Source organism: Gymnoscopelus microlampas (assembly GCF_963454915.1).
Source record: "Gymnoscopelus microlampas genome assembly, chromosome: 6".
In the NCBI taxonomy this organism is placed as follows: Eukaryota; Metazoa; Chordata; class Actinopteri; order Myctophiformes; family Myctophidae; genus Gymnoscopelus; species Gymnoscopelus microlampas.
Window position 1 is genome coordinate 44,336,971 of NC_139943.1, and position 18,501 is coordinate 44,355,471.

General features: G+C 41.6%; 1 protein-coding gene across 1 annotated transcript in view; it reads left to right on the top strand.

Moving 5' to 3' along the window:
* shank3a (SH3 and multiple ankyrin repeat domains 3a) overlaps nucleotides 1–18,501 on the top strand; it is a gene marked incomplete at both ends in the record, with an annotated part of 270,098 nt that overhangs the window by 228,016 nt on the left and 23,581 nt on the right. Inside the window, one exon of the mRNA XM_084059359.1 lies at nucleotides 6,160–6,235. Coding sequence (XP_083915485.1) covers nucleotides 6,160–6,235 — 76 coding nt within the window. The remainder of the gene's footprint in view (nucleotides 1–6,159; nucleotides 6,236–18,501) is intronic.

The following is an 18,501-nucleotide window of genomic DNA, read 5'->3' on the forward strand; positions in this document are numbered from 1 at the left end:
GAACTCAGCAAATTGGGGCAGCTCACAATAAAACGTAGAAATATCAGCCAAATGTTAATGTCTACTTTTGATGCTACTGCCTCATATACTGCCTATACTGTATTCCGTGTGTGTGTGTGTGTGTGTGTGTGTGTGTGTGTGTGTGTGTGTGTGTGTGTGTGTGTGTGTGTGTGTGTGTGTGTGTGTGTGTGTGTGTGTGTGCGTGTGCGTGCGTGCGCGCAAGTTCTGAGACTGACATCTTGACTCCATTCCTTCCATCTGTGGAGCTGCCACCAGATGCAGCATTTTAGGTCTAATGAACGTCTCATTCCCTCCAAATCCTTATTATTAGACCACAGTCTGAGGCCACCAACTAATGAGCCATCGTCAGCTATTGCACCTCATGCAATTCTCTCTCTCTCTCTCTCTCTCTCTCTCTCACAGTATGTGTGGTAAAATAATGGTAAATGGGGCATTTATATAGCACCTTCTTCCAAAGAACTTTACAATTGTGCATTACATTCACTCATTCCCACACTGATGTGGAGGAAACCATGCAAAGCACTGCTCATCGGGAGCAGTTGGGGTTCAGGGTCTTGCTCAAGGATACTAACCCAGGGGGAGCCAGGGATCGAACCAGGATACGTCCGATTCCCAAGCGGCCACTCCTGAGCCACTGCCACCCCTAGTGGTTGCAGAAACCGTCTATATCCGCTTTGTGATATGATATGTATTTCGGTGTTACGGTATGTTTATGCTATGTTGATGAATATATCTTCTATTTTTTACTAGCCATAGTATAAACTAATGGTTTAAGTGGTTACACAGATACATTCCCGGTTTTAATGGGTTAAAGAATGAACCTAACATAAGCAACTACGGTGTAAATGAATGGCATAACTGAACAGACGAGATAAGGATCCTATGAGGTGTGGAGTCTGTAAACCAGTGGTGTATGAATGTGTGTGGATGTGTGGAACATGGTGTAATGCAGGTGTGTGGATGGAAAGCCAAATCAAACCTAAAGCAAGCAAAAGAACATGGAGCACTGAGGGGAGAGTGCTGGCAGGTCTGTCGTCTCGGAGCCTCTCTCTAGAGTGAATGGCATGAGCTAAACCTGTAGGCTCTGGAGGCACCGGGCCCAGGTGTCCTCCATGAGCCATCAAGTCTGATTGCAGGAAGGAATAGAGACACACGGGCGCCTACAGTTTCACACCCACAATAGGCTCTATTCACAGCAGCCATATTATGAAGACATTCACAGGTGTTACCAATGATACTAATGAAGGCTCTGTTCCATTCTGGTCAAACAGAGTCAGGGTGCTAATATTGTGCATGTTGGCCCACTGGAAACGCCAGTGGGTCTACAGTTGGGGTACAGGGACCCTCATGGGCTTCCAAATGGCCCCTTACAGGTGTGTAACTCTGAGAGTGTACAAATGGAACCAAATGGACCCGTACAGGTCCATTTAGTTCCATTTGTACACTCTCAGAGTTATGGGGGTCGTGGAAACCACTGTGCTACACTAAATGGAACAGAGCCTTCATTAGTATCATTGGTAACACCTGTGAATGTCTTCATAATATGGCTGCTGTGAATAGAGCCTATTGAGACAGCGCCATCACTTGGGGTAAGGGAGAACGGTGTACCCGAGCCCAGCCCATAGAAGCCACTGAATTCAACTGTATTTTTTTTTTTAAATAATCCTACATGAACTGGGAGTCGGGATGGCCATGGTCGTATCTGCATGTAGACTTGAGAATTCCCCTCCTCAAAGTCGGCGCTCGTAAAGACAGTGATGTCACTGAAATGCAACTACTTGTCTGTCTGCCGTGAAATGTGAAACACATCATCTATTGGGAAAACAAGACGATTATGTTGACAAAGACACCCCATACATCTGGAAACATATTTTTCCTCAGGTCTTAATGGGTTAAAGGATTTCCCTCTTGGTTGTATTACCGTGTGTTGTCACACCCAGTCCTTCTGTGTTCAGACAACTCTGCCAATCCAGCCATAGCTTTCGATGATGATGATGATGATGATGATGACGATGATGATGACGATAAAAAAGCTTATTGAAGCATGATTGTGCAAATGGAGAACTTGCCTGTTTGTTTTGACAATGTAAACCAACCGAATCCTCAGCCTTTACTCATAGAGAAGAGCATGTTACTGTATCTCTTATCTCATCTTATTATCTTTAAATGAACTGCTGCTAGAGCCCTGTGCTGGCTGCAGTCTAGCAGCAGAAATGTGAACTACCAACTCTTCTCCACTGAAGTCATTCAGATGTCAACAATATTCTTATAACAATGCCTAATTGATCGAATAAGTAAGAATAAGAATTATATGAAATAATGTCATAATCGTCTGTCACCAATCTCGGGAAAACGACCTACAGTATGGTGTAAAGCAGGGGTTGGCAAATATTTTCAGCTCGAGACCCAAAGGAGACATTTTGTGTAAAGAATAGTGAAAATAGCTGATCTACCAAAATTCTGAGAACACACACACACACACACACACACACACACACACACACACACACACACACACACACACACACACACACACACACACACACACACACACACACACACACTCATAGTGCAACCTGAGCTCAAAACTGTTTCTATCCTTAGAGTGCATTGCCCACATAATACTGCAGTTTGAAGGCTCATTATGTCATGATTTTGCCATTTTCAAAATCTTGAATAATAATTACTTGCATGTACTGTACCAAGTCCATATTTTCTGCATTTTTCATTCCTTGCTAAGCCCAGCGCTGCACCTGAACAGGTCCGCTTTCTGAATTTGCAAAAGGTCTTTTTTTATGAGCCGCTAATAATAATAATGTCAGGGCCGCTTCGCGGCCCTCACATCTAGGCCAGATTCGTTGGCTCAGTCACTCTGCACTGGCCTAGTCACTCTGCACACACGTCATGCGAAGTCCGGCCCCTCTGGCCTCTCCTCTCGGCTCCTCTCCTCTCCTCCCTCCCCTCTTTGCTTTGCGGCCCTAACCTCTGGCATCCTATACTTCTGTTCAGGGGAGGCTTGAAGCGACGGAAACTTTTCCTCGCACCTCTCCCTCCTTTCCCCCTCCCACTGTCTCTCTGTCCTCCCCCAGCTGTCCTCATCGTCCACGCTGTCGCTCAATTTATACTCCATTTTTCGCGGATTTCGGTGGATTCGGGTACTTTTTCCCCCGTTTTTTGGTACTTTATTTTGGTTTTAGGGTTAGGGGTAGGTTGTTTTTTTTTTATTATAATTTTCCCAGGGTCCGCAGAGAGGTGTCCCGACCGCGGTCCGCCTGTTGAGTACCCCTGAGTATCCCAACCTCGGTCATGTGATAAAGAGGTCAGACTGGATACTTCCTGTATCTGGTTGCTATGGCAACCTGCCAGATCAGGCTGAGGGTCTGATAGGCGAATCAGAGAATCAATCAAACCGAGAGTCCGATCACTGATCGAGGTTGGGTAAGATGCCTAAAACATAGCCATAGCTCTGATCAACAGTCTGTGACGGGTCTTGGAGGCAAGCACAGTGATCCTGTGCTTGCGAATCGCGGCCGAACTTTGGAGCTTTTGTCAATTATATAGTATATATATAGTAAGATGATATTTAAAAGAAAAACAGCATGCAGAGATTCCATCATATTCAAATGTACTCCAGTCTGATATTCTGTGTAAATCTCTCATAACCCATTAAAACCGGGAACGCATCTGTGTAACCACTTAAACCATTATTTTATACCTTGTCTATTCAAAAATGTGTTCAAATCTTTGAATATACATATTTTTAAAGCAAACATTTTTAACTCAAATCCTTTCTTCTGGGGGGGGGGGGGTCAGCAGCCAAATATATATAATTTTGTGGGGTGCTTGACATGAAAAGGTTTGAGAACCACTGATATTATAGCAACATAAGTGTTTCAGAAAACTGTTGACATTTGGTAGAATCGGAACCTCAGGCCTTAATGGGTTAACTTACCCTTGTGGTAGTCAGTGGTTTGGTCTGTACGCCACACGTTTATAAAGCCTATCCACCACTGCAGCTGTCTCCCAGTCCGTCTGATGTGGTCCACTTGAACTTGAAGTGTGAGCCTCCTGCTCATTGGGCAGCAGTGGTACGACTAACTTCTCCGATGTGGTCCAATTGGTGTGATTGATGCCAGCATGCAGGAGGCCAGGATTCCGGGGAGGAAAGGGAAATCTATGCATTTGTAATGAAGGTGAAACAAATCGTCGGTGTCAGGTGGAAACCCTGTATGTCCAAAACGGTTCCTTTTTCCTTAATATGTCTTTTTAATTAAAATAGTGAAAACAGCCGATCTATAAGGTCACATGTCGACACGTTGTGATTTGCTATTTTCACTACTTTTGCATGACGGAAGTATGGCATTAATAAAAATAAAAAAAACATAAAAAGTTGAAATATGGAGAAACAAGGTTTCTGTCCGACAGCAACGAAATGAATCATTTTGTGAGATTCAGAGAGGACTCACACACACAACGGCATGCTGCTTAGAGAGCAATAAAGAATAGGAGAAATTATTTATTTTTTTTGCTTTTGCCGCGTGCCTATAAAGTGTCTCAGAACTTGCAAATTGTGGGCTGTCAGTCTCTCAACGCGCTCATTTTCATCTTCTCTCCCCCTTCTTTTTTTCTTTTCTTTCCTGTATTCTCTTGTTTTTTGTCACTTTGTAGTTCTGTTGTTCTGTGTCGCCTGTGTGTATCTCTCACTAGCACATGCATACACGTACTGTACTGTACTATACACACACGCACGTGCACGCTCACAAACACAACATGCAGCGTTGCCCAATTAAGAGTGTCTATGCTCTGAATGGGTCTCGGGTGTGTAGTCAGCAGATTGCAGTTTAGTGGAGGTGCTGTGTGTATTAGTGGGTGGGGGAGAGGCCATTGATCCCTCTCCACAGTCCCACAGGATAAGTCCTCCCACACAGTGACAGGGCACACGCACACACGCACACACGCACACACACACACACACACACACACACACACACACACACACACACACACACACACACACACACACACACACACACACACACACACACACACACACACACACACACACACACACTGGAGCAAATAGAACCACAATTTATTTTTTATTTTTGTTAAATGAACACAATGTTTTTTTTGCAGTGCACAGGTATGACTACAAACTACAAACATGTGCATGCACACACACACACACACACACACACACACACACACACACACACACACACACACACACACACACACACACACTGCTGAGCTCATAACTGTTTCTATCCTAGTGCATTTGTCCTAACAGAAACCCTGCAGTTTGAAGGCTCATTATGGTGTGATTTTGCCATTTTGAAAAACTTATTTGAAAAAGGTCTACAGTTACTGCTGCACTTTTTTTTTAATAAGCCACTAAATAAAAATAAAATAAAAACCAGTATGCAGCTTCCATCGTATTCAAATGTACTGCTGTGTCTGCTATTCTATCAAAAGAAAAAAGAGAAGCTATCAGTTAGTTTTTTCTATAGTATCATTTCAAGGAGTTCATAGACAACAACACGAACACGGTGCAACAGTGCCACACATTGGCAGATCTAACATTCTGGATATACTGTGGTTTAAGTATGCTAGAACAGCACATAGCATATGATATGGTCATATTATTAATAGAATCAATCCCCCACTTCTTGATCTTGATTTGACTGTTCTCCTCTAAAGCTGTGGTTTTCAGCTCCATTCCTGGAGATCCACAGCGCTTCTGTTTTCATTGTCCACTGTCATATCAAATCTTCAGTGTTAACTGAACTCTGAGCACGTACAAATGATGGACCTGTATTTACTTTGCGGCTGCCTAATCGATTAATTCACACTTGGCACATCAAGTGAATGCAATTAACAATACATTAATACATTAATAATGTAAAACAGGATTCTACTGTAGGTTGGGAACCATTTGATTACTTGTTTGAACAGAAAGCTAGTTGTTAGTCTCTCCGGGGTAAGAGTTGAGAACCTACTACTAGACAGTAATTTGGGTGTGGACTGGAGTTGAAAACTTCTGCTCTGAAGCTCTCCGTTAAAGTGGTTAAAGATATTTGATTGATAACGCAGAGGATACATGTGCAAGGCTTTTATCAGTGTCATCTTGTTCTACAGAGACTCGAGAGGACCGCACCAAGAGACTGTTCAGACACTACACTGTGGGATCCTACGACAACTTCACCTCATACAGGTAACAGACACGGTCAACAGCCGACATACATACAACCACATCTGTCAGATCTGTGTCTAAACATCTAAACTGATTTGGCGCATACACTTAAGCGTTGGGGAAACTCTGTCTAGTATGCAGAGCCTATACAGAAAGCACAACTTTTGGGATGGTGCCATCTAAAGGTAGCGGTGTGCCAGTGCTGTCACTGCCAATATAAAAATATATATTTTAGGATTAACTACTAGAAACCAATCATTCCTATTCTGGGGTGAACATCCAGTGAAAATAGCCGATCTACACACTCCAACGCCTTGATTGATTGAATATTGATTGAATATTTTATTAGGCAAAAATGTAAAACAGCACAGTTACTTTTAAAATACTTTGTCTTAAAGGTCCGTTCATAAAAGTCCTTGCGGTCTTGTTTCCAATGAGGTCCTTGGGACGTTTAGTGAGCCAAATCCCTCGTTTTGGAGAGATTTGGTGTAGAGCAAGGGTCCGTGACCCCTAGGGAGTCCTCAGAGTTACTACAGGGGGGCCACCAAATGTCTGCGTGATAAGAACTTTTTCAACCACTTGAACCCTAATATCCCTATTCTGTGGAATATTAGCCAAAAATAGCCGATCTACAAGCTCGTAGATTGGCTATTTTCGGCAAAGAGGTTTGGTGTAGAGGGAAAATGGTGCAAACCAAGTACAGAGCCATAGGTCAAGTTTACTGCGTATTTAGGGTTTAACTGGTTAAATGTCTGAAATAAACATAAAACGTTAATGATGATAGTCGATGAAGTTATCTATGAAAGAGTTTTGCAACACAATTTTATACCTACAGTAGTATATGTAGGGGGGGGTCCCTGCTTCATCTCTCTCTCAGCTAAGGGGCCCTTGGCCTGAAAAACGTTGAAGACCCCTGGGTGTAGAGGGAAATACTAGAGGAGCTAGTATACCATACATCCTTGGTTCTCAAAGTGGGGTCCGGGGACCCCCAGGGGTCCTTAAGGGAGTTCCAGGGGGTCCCCAGCTAAATGATAGTTAGGAACCAAAGGAACCCTTATGGGTCTGTAACCAAATGGACCCGTTAGGGTTCCATTTGTACACTCTCAGAGTTAAATGAACATTGATTTTACAAAATAAATTGGGGTACCAGAGATATAAATATCATTACATGGGTAGCCAGCCTAAATGCATGTCAAACTGGGGGTCCTTGAAATTAAAATGGTTGAGAATCACTGCTAGAGAGCCGTACAAATCATCTCTTATGGGGGTCCCTGGCTTATCTTTTCAAATGGGGGTCTGCGGGGTAATAAGTGTCAATGTGGGGGTCCTTGACATGAAAAAGTTTGAGAACCACTGCCATACATATACTGTATGGTTTAAGTGGATAACATAGTTGTGGGAGTGTCTGTATGTTTGAGCATCCACAAATGGGTGTATATACAGTATATACTGTATGCATGCATATTTTGCGTACACATGTGTGGCTGCATGTACAGTATGTTCTCGTGCTTCAGTTACACTGTTACAGTAACATGTACTTCAAGGTTATCTTCCCTAATCTTCTGTTTAACCCATTTTCATCTCTCTCTCTCACTCTCCATACCCCCCCCCCCCCCCCCTAACTTCCTCTCACACTGACATTTCGTACATGGAGAGGGTGAGTGCCCCCTCTCCTCTAGCTAAGATTGGATCGCAGGGAGCGGGGGTACTGAAGCAACTTATGGTTTGCGTTGTGATGCAAATTCTCTCTAAATGCCAGCGTGTGTCAGTCTGAAATGCAGAGCTGCTCCGAGCCTTCACATTGTTTCCGCCCACTTACACCAGGCTTTTATGAAATGCCAGGTTGATCTATTGGAGACTTTAGTCTGATTAAATGTTACTTCTATAGCATTTTTTATTATATTAAATGTTTTAATCAACATTTTAATTTGTTTTGGGGTTGTTGTTTTATTGTCTGTTTGTTTTTGTTTCCCCCCCCTAATTTAGTTATTGCCAATTCTCTGTAATATAATGCTAACACAAACAGCCCCGGGAAAGTAAGTGATGCAATGTTAAATTACCAATGGTTATTGGTTACCTTATAACACAATGAATGAACACATGTAGAAAAAAATACAGTGCTGTATTGTGTAAGATGTCCATGTAATTGACAACCGGAGGATACATTGGGAGTGTATCTGTTAGGGTCATTACAGTATGTACATACGGTGCAGGGGTTCACTTATCTATTCTTTATTTTAAGTGCTATTGTGAGTGCTTCTTAAGACAGAGGCTGGCAAGACAAGCGTGAGCAGATTTAGCTCTTGGACTTCCAGAGTCATTTTACTGTCAGCTACTGGGTGAAGGCTGCATGTGGAGGGAGTCACAGTTTAGGGAGATTTGTGTCAGGATGGTACAATTACATAATTTGTACTGAAACAGGAATTTGGCACACCACACAATCAACTCCTGCAGTACCTGCAACTGAGACATCTGTTGCAGAAAACATTTGGATCTCTAACAACAGTTCCTTTTAACCCATTAAGACCTGAAGCAGATGGGTTAAAGTTGAATGACATAACAATCCTAAATTGTCATGAGGCTTTTATATAACCATGTTGGTTAAAGATTCTCAGAAAAGGGAAAGATATGTCAAGAGAACTGGGTACAAGATTATTTCATTTAAAAATCCTTCATAGAATATATTAGACACCATCTAGGCTGCACATAGGGTGGGTTTGATTGATGCTGGCCCTCTAGTACAGTGGTTCTCAACCTTTTCAGGCCACGACCCCCAAAATAATCATATTTGAAATGTGTGCACCCTGACAAGCACTTGGAATTGTAGGAGTTGAGGCATTACATTTTTTGTTTGACTCGGTTCCACAGATAAGAATTGTGAAAATAGCCGATCTACAATCTAGATCGGCTATTTTCAAAATGTTTGCCTCTTTCTTATATTAGTCGACAATTTAGCCAATGTTTGACCAGTTTTTATAGGCTAGTTTTTGATTACTTTTGATGCATTAATGGTATTTTTTCTTGTCTTTTTCTCTCTTTTTTTTAGGTATTAAAAAACTTAAAAAAACTTAAACTTAAATTGTCACTTCACTGTCATCTGGGGACCCCCCCAAAATGATGTGGGGGTCCCCCTGGCGGTCCCGACCCACAGGTTGAGAACCACTGCTCTAGTACACATGTACACATGCTCTGGAGCTGCCCAAAATTCAGGCAGTTTGGTCTGCTAGGCAGTGGAAAGGATATCAGGTTTGGATATCCCTTTTTCTCCCAAGTGCAAGTGCAGGTGACCCTGCCATGTTGAGTGGCGTATATCCCCCTTGAGCTGATGGGATTCAAAGCACTCTTGTGTTAGGGAGGAGGCTATTGGTTGAAGAAGGGAAAGGCACTTCTGCTCTTGTGCCGTCCCTGTTGCACACCTCTCTTGGCCACTTGGCTGCTTTAGAGCGATTGTTTAGTAGCTGGATGAGTTGCAACAATATGATTTGAAATGGGGGTGTATCATATTTATATGTTGGGGGTCTGATGGCGTCTCCGGCTCTGAAAGGAAATTTGCACATTTTCTGATCTGCGCATCGTTTTCCTATGTGCACACAATATAAATATATTAAGGTATCTAAAGAGCACAGAGTACGTTTCTGACTGGGCAGTATGGGTTTCATTGTGAGGCTATCAATTAGGGAAAGCCTGTCAAACACCTACTGAGACACTGACTGATATTTAGCAAAGTAAGTAGCTTAATGTGATGTTAATATCGCTCTAATTCGCATTACCGCATGAAATGAATCGAAAGGTCTGACCTGCAGGGATTATCATTACTTTGACTATAACGCTACCTGCTGATATGGGTTTAGCTTGCTTCCCTTAACAGCTGTGGTTGGCTCCATGGAGCTCATTGCCAGTCATCTGTCCTCTTTAAATACCTCAATAAAATGATATACTGTAGTGTGCATATCAAAAGACAATGCTGATTATTTGACAACAGTTGCAGTCATTCAAAAATAGTGTTTACTGTATACGCTTGTCCTCTCATCAACTTCAACGTAGGGCTCCAGTTTGTACAACTTGTGTCCTACCAGGAAGTTAATTGCGTACACCTGGCGTCCTTGTCATTTCAGCTGTCTAATCAGGTACCGTAGTGACAGGATGTGAAGCCTGGGATGGGAAACTACTGTATCTAATAGGATAGAAAATATCCAGCACCATGTGTCCCGCAGGACCATGGTTGCAGACCTCTATTCTTAGAATATACGGTAACTACAAAATCCTGTTGTCCCAGGGCTCAGATTGGAACTGGGCAGGAGTCTTCTGAACCAGCGTGTGGCGTGTTAAGTGAATGTGGCTTTGTCTCCAGGCTGTGTGCTGTGTTAACACCTGAGGCCGATTCTACAAAATTCTAAATCCTCAAACTTTTTCGTGTCAAGGATAGGGCATTCACGAATAGTGATTTTTAGCATTCGACTTATTCGACCTATAACTATTCGAATATATTTTTTTTTTTTTGGCCAATGGCATTGACAGCTCGACTCAAGGAATGTGAGTCGACGTCAGGCTCCTCGCCCGACGCGTCGACTTTCAGGGGACAGCCCTAAACCTCACATACAGTATGAAATGATTTAACAACAATCAACCATGAATGGATTAGGAAAACTACCAACACCAGAGTTCACAGCTGAACTCTGGTGTCTGCTGTAGAAAAGCCACTTTTTTTGGTTCTCCGAATAATCGGCTTTGATGTACAGTCGTTGAATGTGGTTTTCGAATATTCGATTATTCTGTTAATGCCCTAGTCAAGGACCCCCAAAATGATATATATATTTGACCGCGGACCCCCATTTGAAAATGTTTTGTGCCAGGGACCCCCAGAAGAGAAAAGATTCTCAATTATTCAAACTTTTTCCCTTGAGAACCACTGTTCTAAACCCCTGTTCTAATCGTAAGAGTTTTCTGAAAATCTTATGTTCCTATTCAATTCAATTCAATTCAATTTTATTAAAGTGTCAAATCACAACAAGTTGTCTCAAGACACTTTACATGTAGAGAAGAGACCCGACAATCCCACCCTGAACAAGCAATTTTTTGTGACAGTGGCAACGAAAAACTCCCTCTTAACTGGAAGAAACGTCAGGCTAGGATCTAGGGTGGCGGCCTTCTGCCTCGACCGTGTCGGGGGAAAGAGGAGAGAGAGAGGGAGAGAGAGAGAGAGAGAGAGACAGACAGAGACAGAGACAGAGACAGAGACAGAGAGAGATACAGTGCAGGTAGTAACAGTAACAATAGTAGCACATATAATAGTGTAATATATGGTATATATGATAGTATAATATAGTACAGCAATAATGTGTATGTAGTATATAATGGTATAATATAAGAATATTAAGATAATATACAGTATATATAGTATAGTGGTATAGTGCAGTGTAGTAGAAATCCACGGTCGTGCTCCATGGAGAGGCCCGGTCCGCAGTCACAATCTTGAGCCGCAGCTGGGGGTCCGTATTGACAGTCCATGGACCTGCGACGTGGGAAATAAAAGAAACTCCGGGGAGCGGATTCCTATATAGCGAAAATCTAAAATGACACAGATGCTTTCCTGGTCAAATTGTAGACGGATCAGCTCTGTATCTCCATCATATACTGTACACAGGACCACCCTCCTGCCGTTGATTCACATCACCTTTTGATCAACAAAAGGAAGTCCAGCTTTCTTCCAGATTGTCCTTCTCCTTGTTTATTTCACAGAGCAATAGCAGCGTGGTCTTATTTGTTCATAACTCCCTGCATGCAAAAAGGCTGTGCAGTAACTCAGCTGCTGCTGCTCTCTGATCAGATGAAAACGGGGGATTTTCTCTGCCACCACTAGCTATAATTGCTATTGCTCCACCTTTCTCTGCACCTCTCCTGTGTAGGAGAGGCCCCTCCATACCTTATCCACCCCTCTTCTCAATGAGGGATTAGTCAGAAGATTGATTCACTCTTACCTTTCTTATCCAGGCAGATATCCTTGCCATTACGAGAGGATTCACACATATTCATCTCTCTCTCTCTCTCTCTCTCTCTCTCTCTCTCTCTCTCTCTCTCTCTCTCTCTCTCTCTCTCTCTCTCTCTCTCTCTCTCTCTATATATATATATATATATATATATATATATTGTGCAACCCCTGGGGAATTACTTGCGCCTGTGAAGCAGCGCAAGTACTGTATTCAGGGTCGTCATGTCGAAAGGAGTACACAACATATACACAACGTATATTAGTTATATAGTAGTATATTAGTTATATAGTAGTATATTAGTTATATAGTAAGTATATTAGTTATATAGTACTATATTAGTTATATAGTAGTGTATTAGTTATATAGTAGTATATTAGTTATATAGTAGTATATTAGTTATATAGTAGTATATTAGTTATATAGTAAGTATATTAGTTATATAGTACTATATTAGTTATATAGTAGTATATTAGTTATATAGTAGTGTATTAGTTATATAGTAGTATATTAGTTATATAGTAGTGTATTAGTTATATAGTAGTATATTAGTTATATAGTAGTATATTAGTTATATAGTAGTGTATTAGTTATATAGTAGTGTATTAGTTATATAGTAGTATATTAGTTATATAGTAGTGTATTAGTTATATAGTAGTATATTAGTTATATAGTAGTGTATTAGTTATATAGTAGTATATTAGTTATATAGTAGTGTATTAGTTATATAGTAGTGTATTAGTTATATAGTAGTGTATTAGTTATATAGTAGTGTATTAGTTATATACTAGTATATTAGTTATATAGTAGTATATTAGTTATATAGTAGTATATTAGTTATATAGTAAGTATATTAGTTATATAGTAGTATATTAGTTATATAGTAAGTATATTAGTTATATAGTAAGTATATTAGTTATATAGTAGTATATTAGTTATATAGTAGTATATTAGTTATATAGTAGTGTATTAGTTATATAGTAGTGTATTAGTTTTATAGTAGTGTATTAGTTATATAGTAGTGTATTAGTTATATAGTAGTATATTAGTTATATAGTAGTATATTAGTTATATAGTAGTATATTAGTTATATAGTAGTGTATTAGTTATATAGTGTATTAGTTATATACTAGTATATTAGTTATATAGTAGAATATTAGTTATATAGTAGTATATTAGTTATATAGTAGTATATTAGTTATATAGTAGTATATTAGTTATATAGTAAGTATATTAGTTATATAGTAGTATATTAGTTATATAGTAGTATATTAGTTATATAGTAGTGTATTAGTTATATACTAGTGTATTAGTTATATACTAGTATATTAGTTATATAGTAGTATATTAGTTATATAGTAAGTATATTAGTTATATAGTAGTATATTAGTTATATAGTAAGTATATTAGTTATATAGTAGTATATTAGTTATATAGTAGTATATTAGTTTTATAGTAGTGTATTAGTTATATAGTAGTATATTAGTTATATAGTAGCATATTAGTTATATAGTAGTATATTAGTTATATAGTAGTGTATTAGTTATATAGTAGTGTATTAGTTATATACTAGTATATTAGTTATATAGTAGAATATTAGTTATATAGTAGTATATTAGTTATATAGTAGTATATTAGTTATATAGTAGTATATTAGTTATATAGTAGTGTATTAGTTATATAGTAGTGTATTAGTTATATACTAGTATATTAGTTATATAGTAGAATATTAGTTATATAGTAGTATATTAGTTATATAGTAGTATATTAGTTATATAGTAGTATATTAGTTATATAGTAAGTATATTAGTTATATAGTAGTATATTAGTTATATAGTAGTATATTAGTTATATAGTAGTATATTAGTTATATAGTAGTGTATTAGTTATATAGTAAGTATATTAGTTATATAGTAGTGTATTAGTTATATAGTAGTGTATTAGTTATATAGTAGTATATTAGTTATATAGTAGTATATTAGTTATATAGTAAGTATATTAGTTATATAGTAGTATATTAGTTATATAGTAGTATATTAGTTATATAGTAAGTATATTAGTTATATAGTAGTATATTAGTTATATAGTAGTATATTAGTTATATAGTAGTATATTAGTTATATATATATACAGAGATATAATTATTATATATATATATATAGTCTCATCCGCCATCGTCCTAGTATTTTATAGGCACTATGCACATATGTCACGTGAAGTCAAACCAATCAAATTAAGCTTCGGCACTGGCATGAACAAATAGGCATAGGATTGATGACATCACTATTATGTCATGAATAGAAAGAAAGATGATATATATACATTGTAAAATATATTAATTCACATTGATGACTAACGTTTAATGCAGATAAGGTCAGATGCTCACACTGGACATCTGGGCACACGAGTTTCTAGACATCAGGCACACCGGATGAGACGCTCTGAGACGCTCCGCTCTGAGACGCTCTGCTCTGCTCCGATCTGAGACGCTCTGCTCCGCTCCACTCTGAGACGCTCTGCTCTGAGACGCTCCGCTCCGCTCTGCTCTGAGACGCTCTGCTCTGAGACGCTCCGCTCTGAGACGCTCTGCTCCGCTCCGCTCTGAGACGCTCTGAGATGCTCTGCTCCACTCCGCTCTGAGACGCTCCGCTCTGAGACGCTCCGCTCTGAGACGCTCTGCTCCGCTCCGCTCTGAGACGCTCCGCTCTGAGACGCTCCGCTCTGCTCTGAGACGCTCTGATCTGAGACTGAGACGCTCTGCTCTGAGACGCTCCGCTCTGAGACGCTCTGCTCCGCTCCACTCTGAGACGCTCTGCTCTGAGACGCTCCGCTCCGCTCTGCTCTGAGACGCTCTGCTCTGAGACGCTCCGCTCTGAGACGCTCTGCTCCGCTCCGCTCTGAGACGCTCTGAGATGCTCTGCTCCACTCCGCTCTGAGACGCTCCGCTCTGAGACGCTCCGCTCTGAGACGCTCTGCTCCGCTCCGCTCCGCTCTGAGACGCTCTGCTCTGAGACGCTCCGCTCTGAGACGCTCCGCTCTGCTCTGAGACGCTCTGATCTGAGACGCTCTGCTCCGCTCCGCTCTGAGACGCTCCGCTCTGAGACGCTCCGCTCTGAGACTGCTCCGCTCTGAGACGCTCTGCTCTGAGACGCTCCGCTCTGAGACGCTCTGCTCTGAGACGCTCTGCTCCGCTCTGCTCTGAGACGCTCTGCTCCGCTCCGCTCTGAGACGCTCCGCTCTGCTCCGCTCCGCTCTGAGACTGCTCTGCTCTGAGACTGCTCTGCTCTGAGACGCTCTGCTCTGAGACGCTCCGCTCTGAGACGCTCCGCTCTGAGACGCTCTGCTCTGAGACGCTCCGCTCTGAGACGCTCTGCTCCGCTCCGCTCTGAGACGCTCTGCTCCGCTCCGCTCTGAGACGCTCCGCTCTGCTCTGAGACGCTCCGCTCTGAGACGCTCTGCTCCGCTCCGCTCTGAGATGCTCCGCTCTGCTCTGAGACGCTCTGCTCCGCTCCGCTCTGAGACGCTCTGAGACGCTCCGCTCTGAGACGCTCCGCTCTGAGACGCTCTGCTCCGCTCTGAGACGCTCTGCTCTGAGACGCTCCGCTCTGAGAGGCTCTGCTCCGCTCCACTCTGAGACGCTCTGCTCTGAGACGCTCCGCTCCGCTCTGCTCTGAGACGCTCTGCTCTGAGACGCTCTGCTCCGCTCCGCTCTGAGACGCTCTGCTCCGCTCCACTCTGAGATGCTTCGCTCTGAGACGCTCTGCTCCACTCCGCTCTGAGACGCTCCGCTCTGAGATGCTCCGCTCAGCTCCGCTCTGCTCTGAGACGCTCTGCTCTGAGACGCTCCGCTCTGCTCTGAGACGCTCTGATCTGAGACGCTCTGCTCCGCTCCGCTCTGAGACGCTCCGCTCTGAGACTGCTCCGCTCTGAGACGCTCTGCTCCGCTCCGCTCTGAGACGCTCTGCTCTGAGACGCTCCGCTCTGGGACTGCTCCGCTCTGAGACGCTCTGCTCTGAGACGCTCTGAGACGCTCTGCTCTGAGATGCTCCGCTCTGAGACGCTCTGCTCTGAGACGCTCTGCTCCGCTCTGCTCTGAGACGCACCAGACTTGATGTAGTCCTCCGATGAGTAAAGGTATTTACTTGCGACTGTGTGTCTATTTGTGTCAGACCACCGTCCACATCGGTGGTCAGATGCTCACACTGGACAGGGCAGGGCAAAGGGCTCCACAGGGCAGGAGACCACCAGACTTGATGATTTACTTGGTATTTACTTGCGCCTGTGTACCACAATACCACAGGCAGGAGAGCACCAGACTTGATGTAGTCCTCCGATGAGTAAAGGTATTTACTTGCGCCTGTGTGTCTATTTGTGTCAGACCACCGTCCACATCCCACAGTAGAATCATACCCAAGTAGGCTGCAGCACTCAACATGCCATGGTGCTTGGCATGTCCATGTCCTTGGGATGTCCATTTCAGATTCACATGTCCTGCCATCGCCAAGATAGTAAATCTTCAGGGGATGATGAACAATAAGAGGGACAAAGAAGGGCATTTAAAATGCTGAATTATTTTGATGATCACTGCTTTTATGATGCTAATTAATCTGAGTAACTGGTCAAGGACCTCTTCAAATCACCTTTCGCCTCATAATGAGTGTGTAGTGAAAAGAACTTCTTTTCAGGGGCAAAACAGTGCCTTTTTAAGTGCAGAACAGGGAGGAAAAAAATGCCTTTTCAGGGCACTTTAAGGGAAAGAACAGTTCAGTATCTACTAAAGTTCAGTAACTACTACAGATGGTCACACTGGAGATCTGGGCACACGAGTTTCTAGACATCAGGGCACACCGGATAAGTGGGCATACGAACATGTGCACACACAAGATGAATCGGCACAAGGACATATGTCACACAAGATGACTGGGCACACGGCCAAGAGTTCACAATACCACAGGCCAGGAGAGCACCAGACTTGATGTAGTCCTCCGATGAGTAAAGGTATTTACTTGCGACTGTGTGTCTATTTGTGTCAGACCACCGTCCACATCCCACAGTAGAATCATACCCAAGTAGGCTGCAGCACTCAACATGACATGGTCCTTGGCATGTCCATGTCCCTGGCATGTCCATGTCAAACTTCACATGTCCTGCCATCGCCAAGACAGTACATTTTCAGGGGATTCCCATGCAATAAGAGGGACAAAGAAGGGCATTTAAAATGCTAAATTATTTTGATAATCACTGCTTTTATGATGCTAATTAATCTGAAGTAACTGGTCAAGGACCTCTTCAAATCACCTTTCGCCTTATAATGAGTCTGACACCTTCTTCAACACACATTATTTTGTTCTCATGTATATGGATGTCTGTTGAAGGGAAAAACGGGGGTGTGTAGTGACAACTTTGTTTCAAGGGCAAAACAGTACCTTTTTAAGGGCAGAACAGGGAGGAAAAAAATCCTTTTCAGGGCACTTTCAGGGAAAGAACAGTAACGTGTGAAGTTTTGAAGTGGCACATCTGTATAGCCTAGGATCATCCTTATATGGTAAATATAAATATGACGTATAGTATCGGGCTATAAATTAGAGTCAACACCAGATGAGAACAGATCAGAGATATTTCAGTTCAGTAACTAGTTGTAATGGAGCAAGACATCAGTAAAAGTATTTCATCAAAGAGGAAAAGTGAAAATGAAGACAATCCAGGAAACGAAAAGAGAGTTATTATTCCCAAACTCTATGACATATCTGAGTTGAGACCGGGATTACTTAACTGGAGTATTAAGGGACACTGTTACGCAAAATCCGAATTTAAAGAGCGGAAGATAGGAAAGAATGATTGCAATGTTTTTGACTTTGAATTACGCGATGCAACTGGAAATATACGTATATCTGCTTTTAATGAACAGTGTATACATTTTTTCAATTTAATTAAGCAGGATAGTACATTTGTAATTTCTGGCGGGAAAATTTCAACGAAGAATAAGGAGTTTAATTACACAGATCATAAATTTGAAATTTGTTTAGATCGCAGTACTACAATTAACGTTAGTACCAAATTAAATGTTCCCGGACAAACATTTAGTTTTGTTTTAATTTCAGACTTACGTCACATGAAAATAGATTCTTCTGTTGATTTGATAGGTGTCGTTACAGAAATCTCCGATGAAATAAAGGTTCTCCGAACTAGAGACAATGTAGCACTATGGAAAAAGGAAGTTTTTATCATTGATACGTCAAATTGTATTATCATGATTACATTATGGAATGAAAATTTTATCAAGAGACGCATAGAAGTAGA